Source organism: Myxine glutinosa, chromosome 11 (assembly GCF_964187855.1).
Source record: "Myxine glutinosa chromosome 11, kmMyxGlut1.1, whole genome shotgun sequence".
NCBI lineage: Eukaryota > Metazoa > Chordata > Myxini > Myxiniformes > Myxinidae > Myxine > Myxine glutinosa.
The window spans coordinates 48,858,059-48,867,442 of NC_136271.1; the positions used below are offsets into that span (position 1 = coordinate 48,858,059).

At 42.2% G+C, this 9,384-nt stretch overlaps 1 protein-coding gene across 9 annotated transcripts in view; it reads left to right on the forward strand.

Annotated features, from left to right (window-relative positions):
* Nucleotides 1-8,159, forward strand: part of LOC137436658 (E3 ubiquitin-protein ligase pellino homolog 1) — a 30,732-nt gene extending 22,573 nt beyond the window's left edge. For all 9 annotated transcript variants that reach the window (XM_068130645.2, XM_068130644.2, XM_068130646.2 and 6 more), the window contains 2 exons: nt 5,880-6,056; nt 6,199-8,159. In XM_068130645.2, the coding sequence (XP_067986746.1) occupies nt 5,880-6,056; nt 6,199-6,804 (783 nt within the window). In that variant the 3' untranslated portion in view covers nt 6,805-8,159. The remainder of the gene's footprint in view (nt 1-5,879; nt 6,057-6,198) is intronic.
* The last annotated feature ends 1,225 nt before the right edge of the window (nt 8,160-9,384 follow it).

A 9,384-nucleotide genomic window follows, 5' to 3' on the forward strand; every position in this document is an offset into this window, starting at 1 on the left:
CATTTTCATAGAGCACTGAAAATCGATCAAGTAAAACAAAAGGAAAAAGAAATAAAATGTATTAAGCAGGTATTTTTCACCTGAGTCAAAATTGCACCTTTTGACGAGTGATTTGATGGTGGGAAGACCTCAAAAGTACACAACGGCGCCTGGCATTGAAATATAATGCGACACAATCTGCTTATTCCGATGTAGATTCCACTATGGCTGCGAGTCCGAAGTGTTCCAGTATATTGAAGCTGATGGACGATTTGATGAAGACATCGGGGAAATTAAAAAGTGAAGTCCTTGAATGGGTTAGGTGAGTCTGTAGAGCCATGTTGTTTTGAGATCTGAGTGAAATGGTCAACAATCACTGATTGAGACATGAACTGATGGTGATCAAAACTACCTTTGCAATCATTTGCACAATGCAGATTGGTGAATTTTACGCTCGTTATCTGTATCTGTTACTGGAGACGGTTAGAAACGTATCATTTGGCTCTTTGCGTTGGCATTGGCCGTATGCCATGAAGCCTCAGACCGCCTCTGATCCCTGGCATCAGAAATTCAATAATCTCGGGACAGGCTTAAGGCCCCTATAAATCATGCGGTTAGAAATCAATCAATCAAAACAAGAGAGAAAAGATAATGCAACGACATTAGGGAACAGAGCAGGTGAAGGAAGGAACGAACAGGAAAAGGTTAAGAAATTGCAGTAACAGACTCTTGGGAGGCCCATGAGAATTGGCACAGAACACATATACCCAGTACAAAAGCACAGCGAAGGCACTCGAGACGTGTTGTGTAAATGTATTACATTAAAAAAAATTAACATTTTACAAAAACTGTTAAACAAGACTTCTGGAACAGGTATGCTCATCTTCGGAAGACTGTTCCTCAGAATGAAGAAGATTGTGTTCGGTCGCAATAGAACCAAGGACACACGACAGAATGGTCCATTTTTGTTTGACGTGGCACAGATCCTGGGCCCACCTCTAAGCTCTAAGCCCTAGGCCCATAGCCACAGCAGCTAGCTATTCTGCTCCACGTGATTCGAAAGTCCCATGATACCTTTTGTTTGTATTGCTGCACGTTGGCATGTTGTGTTGCCGGAGAAACGTATGGAAAATTGAAAATAATTAGGTTATCAATTTGTATCTTGTGCATCAGGAAAGGTAATAACGGTGGATTATCCTCTCATCGAGATGTCTTGGGTCAGAGGTCACAAGTGAAGGACTGGCAAGAAGAATTTGTTTCACTTGCTAACATTCTTATTTTTCCATTCCGGAATTGACGAGACAGTCTGTGCGATATCAAATGTTAGTTTTGGCTGAACACAGGCAGAGGTATTGGATTCTCCTGAAATGGGAAGATTTTTCTTTTTGATGTGCATTAAGTATTTAATAAAAGAACAGTCCCTCTTTTGATTCGATGAAGAGTTCACTTCTGAAAATATCAACTTCTTGTTTCCCACAGCGGTTGGCATACCTCTGTCCGCCAATGCAGACTGACACTATCTTTCACGAACAAGACTGATTTTTCGTTGTATTTATTTTAAGGACTGTTCGAGGTTCCCGATAAGTGCAATGTATGACAAACCAGGAAGAGTGAGTGCTTGTTCGGGTTGGGGGGGGAACGTGTTGTAGTTTTAGTCTTGACCAAGGAATGTGCTGAGATTAAGTACATTTGTCAAGCTACCTCTTTCTAACAAATGTTCGATGTGGTTTTGGGTCTATCATTATCGGTGGTATTAAATTTGACACGAGTGGAACGCCAGAAAATGGTTGTTTCCGTTGAGTTTTTTTTTTTCTCAGGTTTTTGGTTTTTAATGGTGCAAGGTAGGCAGGCTTATGGAGTCTCCCAGGATATTAGAAGATGGTAGACGTTTTACCTGAATGGCATTGTTGTTTAACCATCTCTGCCATCCATGGTTCTCAGAACTGGTCACTGGACTAAACTATAAATGTCAACTTATTGGGATAACCTCTTTTTACTAAATAAGGCTCACGGAGGAGCTAAACGACAAATGACAGCAGGTTCATAAAATACCAAAGGAGGTCGACATATAAAAGGAGGAATAACACAAAAACTAGTAGCAGTGGCTTGGAGAGGAACATAATGGGAATTACTCAGTGTGTAGAATGGATTGTGGTTGCACATCGGTGAGTGCGTGAAGTAGTGATGGGCAGCACGTTGGACAGACTGAAGTGAGGAGGACGAGACAACGGACACAGGGAGACCATTCTGCAATTGGCATTACACGGGGGCAAACGAATGCAGATGGTCAACCGGCCTGTACTTTGGGAGGGTGGGCAGATGAGTTGTTGAAGAACACATATGACCTGGGGGGGCTTGTTCAGAGTAGTAGGAGAGGGCAGGAGGAACAAGGCCAGATGTGAACTTCTATAAAATAGAGAGCCCATCAATCTGCTTCCCAGTGGGACACTGAAAGTCCTTGATAATCTACTTGTTTCCTTGAGATTCCAATTGTGTGGCAGGCCTTGTTTTAGACTGCCTCAAGAGGAGCAGATTTGCCGTTTTAACAGCACAAGTGAGTGAGAGCTGGAATGACCCTCACATTCTTCTTTCTCATCCATTCCAATCTTCCCTCCAATAAAGTGTTGTATGTAACCTCCAAATAACGGAGTAAACCCTTCTAAAAACGATATCTCTCATCTGCCGTAATTTAAAGCTCGTTGTTGAGCTGACACACACACACACAACACACACACACACACACACACACACACACACACACACACACACACACACACACACACACACACACACACACACACACACACACCATGTAGGACCAGAATATTAGGACATATATCAGTGTTGAATGGACAAAGCATCATTGTACGAGTTTATGCGATTTGAACCTGGGATTCCTGCACAGCAAGGTGCTCATAAGGGGAGGTCGAAACATTCCCAAACCCAATCTCTATGGTTATTGCTCGTCTGCTCACGCTGAGCACAACATGGGGGTCGTGCTGTGATGGGGATTTTCACAACAAATTGTTTTCTTTCACTCGTACTCGGTTAAAAGCAAAAGATATGATCTGAGATCATCTCAAAACACTTTAAAAACGCTTCTTCGGGTATTAAAAAACATGTTTTCTTTCATGGCAAATTCAGTATTGAGGAGGGAGGAGGAAGGCTGGTGGCAGCGTAGGAGGGAGAGTGTAGGGTTGGATGTGCTGGTAGTCAGTCGATGCAGGAGAGGAAATTCTGATGTGGATACGTGGGAAGGAAAGAATGAAGCGTGCAGTAGTTCGTTTTTGGGTAGGGGGAAACGTTTTCCTTCAAATGTTAGGCAAAACCAAAAGTTTTGAATAAACACATATTAAAGCCAGTATTATTTATGTGGGGCTAATTAGTCCGATTTTATTTATTTATTATTATTAAAGCTTATCACCTTTTCTTTTCTCCCTTTATCGTCTTTCAATGGCTCTGCCTCTGAACTCTGCCAGGATTCTGGTAGTGCTGAGTTGATAGAGCCATCCGGTGTAAGATTTGGAACAGGAATGGTGCACTATTGGTTCTGCGTAAAGTCTTCATTCTGGCACGGTGTCATGGGCCTACCCAAAAAGGACCACCCAGAGTAAACGCCGACATTCGCGGGCGAGAGGCGTATCGGAGAGTAACCTCTCTGTTCCCCCGCCCGCGCTCTTCTCCCCATTTCCAGCAGCAGCAAGAATGATGTTGCAGGGCAGGGGCAGGGATGAGTGTTTGTGGCTCGGCACGACGTGTCCCTCTCGCTACCACTTCGGGTAATGCATCCTGGGGCCCGACACTCGGCTTGTCGGCCACCCGCTCGACTCGGCCACCGACCTGGCCACAGCCGCGACCGCAGCCACTCCGTTGGTGTTTGTTTTGGAGGCGAGAGCTCTCTCCTATCGGTCGTCTCCCTCTTTTCGCTTGCCCTATGTCCTCGTATTTCTCTCCAGTTCTTTGCTAACATGTTTTAGACATGACGATAAGTTCCTGTTTGAGGCCTTTGCTGAGCAGAATCAGACTACAATGGGTTGGACAAAGTTGGGCTGTGTGGGACATTGAGAGGCTCCCTGTCCTGCCATCTGTGCCTAGCTCTCTAGTTGTCTGGTCTTGGGCTTGCTGCTATAGGCCCTAGATAGAAGTGCAGCTATTCTGCCATTTGCATCATTTTAATCCTTTGATAATTTGCTTGCTCTTCAGGCCTTTAGGAGTTGCAGTAATCAGAATTTGTAGGCTGATTTCTTTGCTACCGTCAGTGGGAAAGCATGACGACTAAGAAATGATAGTTTCAAATTGAAATGATGAAAAAGTATTTATTTATTTATTCTGGAGTACGTTAGTCAGTAGTTTTAAACTTTGTGCACAATTATGCTCTTGATTTAAATGATCACCGTGTTGACATTTTGTGCTCTTGATTATGAAAAGGAAGAATAATTGCATCTATATATTTTTTTTATATCATAAGAGGTTTGTTTGTAGTTAGCCATTTGATTAGAAGAGATTGTTTAAAGGGATGCTTCAGGTTGGAGTTGATTTGCTTGATTTGTGTGCATTGCTCATTTACCTGCGTATATAAATACATTCTATTTTGGTGAATTTGTGCTTTCTACGAGATCAAATTTGAAGACTGAATGTGAAGGTCATGACATCATTGCCCACAACACCAATGATCTGCCATTTTTACAAGCTGTAAGCACACACGTGCGGGGGAATTGGGTTGATGAACGACATAGAGTCATAGAAGAATGGAGCAAGGCCTTGATCCACTAATCCACTTTCTTTCTCTTGGGGTTTTACATGGATTTGTAGGAAAGTGGAAATATATATATATATTTTAAACATTTTCTTCATTGAGTGGAAGTAGACACGTTTGGGTTATTTGGATGACTGGACGTGCTCAATCGTGTGGACTAAGCAGTGGGTGGGGAAATGTGCTTTTAATCTCTCCCCGATCGCAACATTTTGCAGGATGGCCTGAAGATACAAGCTCTCACTGTCTAGCCTGGGTTCGAATCCCAAACCAGCTATAAACTGTCATCCTGGTGTTGCACAGGCAGGGTGATTCATCAATGTGTGCGCCGTCCCTCGGATGCACGTTAAACTGGGTGTCCCGTCTCCTGGCATTGGTTGGTGGGCGTTAAATATCCCAGGGTCGTTCGTAAACTACTGCTGGGAAGGCAATGGCAACCCACCCAATATAACCTTCACCAAGAAATTGCGTTGGCAGCACCAACACTATGCCATAGAGTATGGAACAACAAAATCTTAATCACAGCTCTGTTTTCATCAGATAATGCTTGTAATGTAGATAACCGCAACTATAACCTGAAGTGTCCCTTCAACATTCTAAGATTAAAGACCGAATCTGAAATTTTTCACTTTTGAAGCCGTTGCAATAGCACCCTAAGCTAATCCCGCCCCATCACCCCCTATCTTGCTCAGACTCGGGTACTACAACAAACTACAACAAAAACAGGCCTTAATTAGATCCATGTTTTACAAATGTTGGTCAGTGCAGGATCTTTACAATCATATATATATATATATATATATTCCACCTTGGGACATGACCTTTTCCGCTTAATGAGATCACGTTCTAATGCAAGTGTTATTAGTAATTGCAGGGTGGTTTAAATCGAAATGTTGGTTACCTGGTAAATTGTAAAACTGTGCCAAGTTATCTTGTAGTTGTAAAGGTGTAATTTTGAGTGTTCAGGTGGATTCTGATTGTTTTCCATCTGATGGATGTCTGCGCATAAAAATATCCCTTTATAATGTGCATTATAAAGCCCTCTGACTTCCCATCTGCTCCTCCCTCTACTTTTTTCATCTCATTGTGAAAACACACATATACACACACATACACACACCTGTGCATAAACAAATATCAATCCCAGGAGAAGGCACCCAAGTGGCAAGGCTCGTCTGGTGAAATGGATGCCCTCACTACAAATGGTGTCTTGCTAATGCAAGCGCCAAATTCTGGTGAATGCGCTGTGTGGCGTGAGGTCTCTGTGGGTGGGCAGGTGTTCCCTCTCAGTGAAATGCGCAGCTCGCGCCATCCTGAAGCCCTGGTCAGTAAACTGCGCGCACCATCCACGGTAACAATGATCCAGTTGTGAACACTAGGTTTGTGAAAGAGATTTGGAAATGGACAGGTTTGAGCAGTTGCCCAGATTTTCTCAATAAATAATGATGGTCGCATTCTATTCACAGGTGCGAAATGAGACCAATGAACTCCAAGATGGTTCCCTCATTGACCTTTGCGGTGCAACGTTACTGTGGCGCTCGGCTCGAGAGAGTTTCAGTGGCTCTTACCTACCATACCTTAAGAGCCACAATACGCCACCTCTTTCTCTCGCTACCTCTTCTGCAGGCAGTGCGTCTCACCTGGAGGCTTGCCTCACCTGTGGTCATGTGGTACAGGTGCAAACGGTCAAACGGCAAGAATGGACATGTTGTGCGAGGACGCTACAGTTAGGTGGTTCGTCGGATATTGGCTACAGTGTTGCTAAATCGGGCCAGTCGGATGTCTGCCATGGTCAGTATAGATCGACGGACCGTTGTCCAACTTGTCAGGTCCAAGGGAACTATTCGCCGCTCTCACTGGGCTGTGAGGCAGGGCTTTGTGTTGATGATGGCCCACCGACACACGCCTTTGTGCCTTGTGGTCACGTCTGTTCGGGTCCAACAGCAAGGTTCTGGGCTACGACCGGTCTGCCACATGGCACTCAGGCTTTTCATGCCGTTTGCCCATTTTGTGGACGGCAGCTGACTGGTGAAAAAGGCTACGTGGAGCTGTGCTTTGACTCCGAACAGTGATTATAAACCTCATGAACCTTGGTGACTTGAAGTGTTGTTTCCAGGACTAGCATCTTTGTGACTTTCACGATTGGCTTCGACAATTTGAACATCGCCTCGGTCTCGTTATTTTGAACATTACATTTGTCGAGCTGCTACTACTGGTTTGAACATGTTGCGGATGAAAAGTTAGCAATGAGTATTTGCTATTCAGCTTTCATAAACGAGGCTTTAGGAAATTGCATTTGAAAAAAAACTTGCAGAATCACAAATATCAAGGAGCCAGACAATTGTGATTAAAAAGGAACAATTATTGTTCTGATATTTTTGTCATTGTGAGGATTATTGAACGATTTGATTTGACTGAAAAACTTTCCTGAAATGAAGGAGGGAAGGAAATTTAGAAAAGAGTGAAGTAAAAACTCATTCCTGCAATAGAATCAAATTGATGAACTCTTGTAAAACGGATGTACAACTTGTCATGGGGCATATTTGGTTTAGGTTGATATCCTTTTATCTTCTATTGTTATTGTTATTATTATTATTATTATTGTTTAGCTATCTCACTGCCAAGATATCCTTTTTCGTTGTTCGTTGCTCATGAAAAACGAAAAGGTTTTTAAGTTATGTTCAAGTTTTGTAACTTCACCAATTTGTCGCCTTTTACTGAACGCGACTCGACGTCTTTTATTTCCAGTCATATCTGTTGTGGGATAAATGTTTAGGTCCCTTGATTGTAAGGATCAGCTGGGTAACACTAGTTTTCCTTGAGAATAACCTTTGGGGTTTACATGTTGAATTGTTCATGCCAAGGTTTGTCCAATTTACCTCCACACCTTCATATTGTTGTCGATCTAACAAGAACATACACCATTTGCATACATGGTGTGTAGTACACTAGGACTAGGTAGTCAAGTGGACTGTGGCTTTTAAAATATCCTGTGTTTAAAACATTTAACTGAAGATGAAGTAGCATTACCGGTGTATGTCCAGTGCAATCTTCGATGCATTTTAAGGTACACGGGTGGAGTTGATTTGAACTGTTGCATCCATGTAGTGTACAGATCACACTTTCATGTTACCTGAATTTTTCATGGTTGTTGGTTGTTCCAATGATAACTGAAGTCCTAGATTCCATGACCTCCTTTCGTTGAGTCTTTAAAGAAATATATAAATCGATCGTTGTATGATTTAAGGCAGCCAATAATTGCCAAGTGGCTTGCTTGTTTACATTTGGTACATTTGAAGCTTAAATCCAATCCAAATTCCTCAAGCTCTTTAAAAGTTTGTTGTTACATTATTTGCTTTTAATGATGTTAAAGTTGAACATTTATTTTCTGAAAAAAATGTGAAATAAATCGTAGTTTTATGATTAACCTGCAGCGTTTTTTGTGCCTCGTACAGTCGACCTCTTGTTTTGACGAATGAATAAATTCCATGTACCAGATTTAATATTACTATTTGTGAGTAGATACACCCTTCATCAGGTCCATTGGTTCGGTTCTGGTAAGAACTGCCTCGGGACTCCTCCCCTTATATGACGACACCATCCTCAACCTCTCAATTGAGGCTTACCACGTGACCACATCTTGAACCTTCATGTTTGAATTACATTGCAGTTCATAGCTTTAAAGAAAGCTTTAAACATTACAGAGGCTACTTTTTACCCCTGCCACCAAAGGTGAGCACTGTCAGCTGAAGCAGCTTCCCCATGTTTGAGTCCTGCAATTGTGCGATTTGGTTGTGGTCTTCAAATGTCCTTGTAATTTAAAAGTGCAGCGAAGTTTCCTCATAGAAATTCAAATTTTGTTTTTTTTAAAAAAAAGGAACCCCATTGTACATACAAATTGGAGGGTAGGTGCACACTGGAAGTTTGGGACAATTTTACAAAGGTTTGATGTGATGGGACGTGACAGACACTGCACAGATATGCATACTGTATATTAAATACTTGACTTCACCACCACGTGCATGCCATGTAATTCAAAACGCCTCAATACAATGTACATGCCATGTTATCAAAAACACCTCACCACCATATTATTAAAACTTGAACGGCACTCAGTAGAGAGCAAACCTCCGCCAGGTGAACAGTTTACGTTTTGTATCATAGAGTAGACCAGAAAATCACAATACAGAATCACATTTAATCAAAATCATCCGTCCACAACTTTTTGAGATATCCTGCTTTGTATCGTTTTTGGCCCTATCTCCCAATGGGGAATAATCACTTAAAACTAGAACAATGGGACTGCGTCGCCAATATGCCTCCGCATAATCCCACAACGGGTAGATGCCATCGTTCACTGTCCTAAAAATAAAAAAGTTTGATTTAAATCCCTTCAGCTGTTCTCAAGTATCACATTTTTACCAGACATGACAGGTTTCAGAGAAGGAATTTTTTTTTTTAATATCGGCTTTCAAGCTAATATGGCTGCCATACCACATGACATATGACCTTAAAAAAATGTACACTGCATATGTATGGGGAGGGGATCACGTTTGTGAAGTTTCGTGTTGAACGGATAAGGTTCGTTTTTCTATCCAAGATGGCTGCCAAACCACGTGACCTACGACGTCATTTTAAAACTATATGCAACA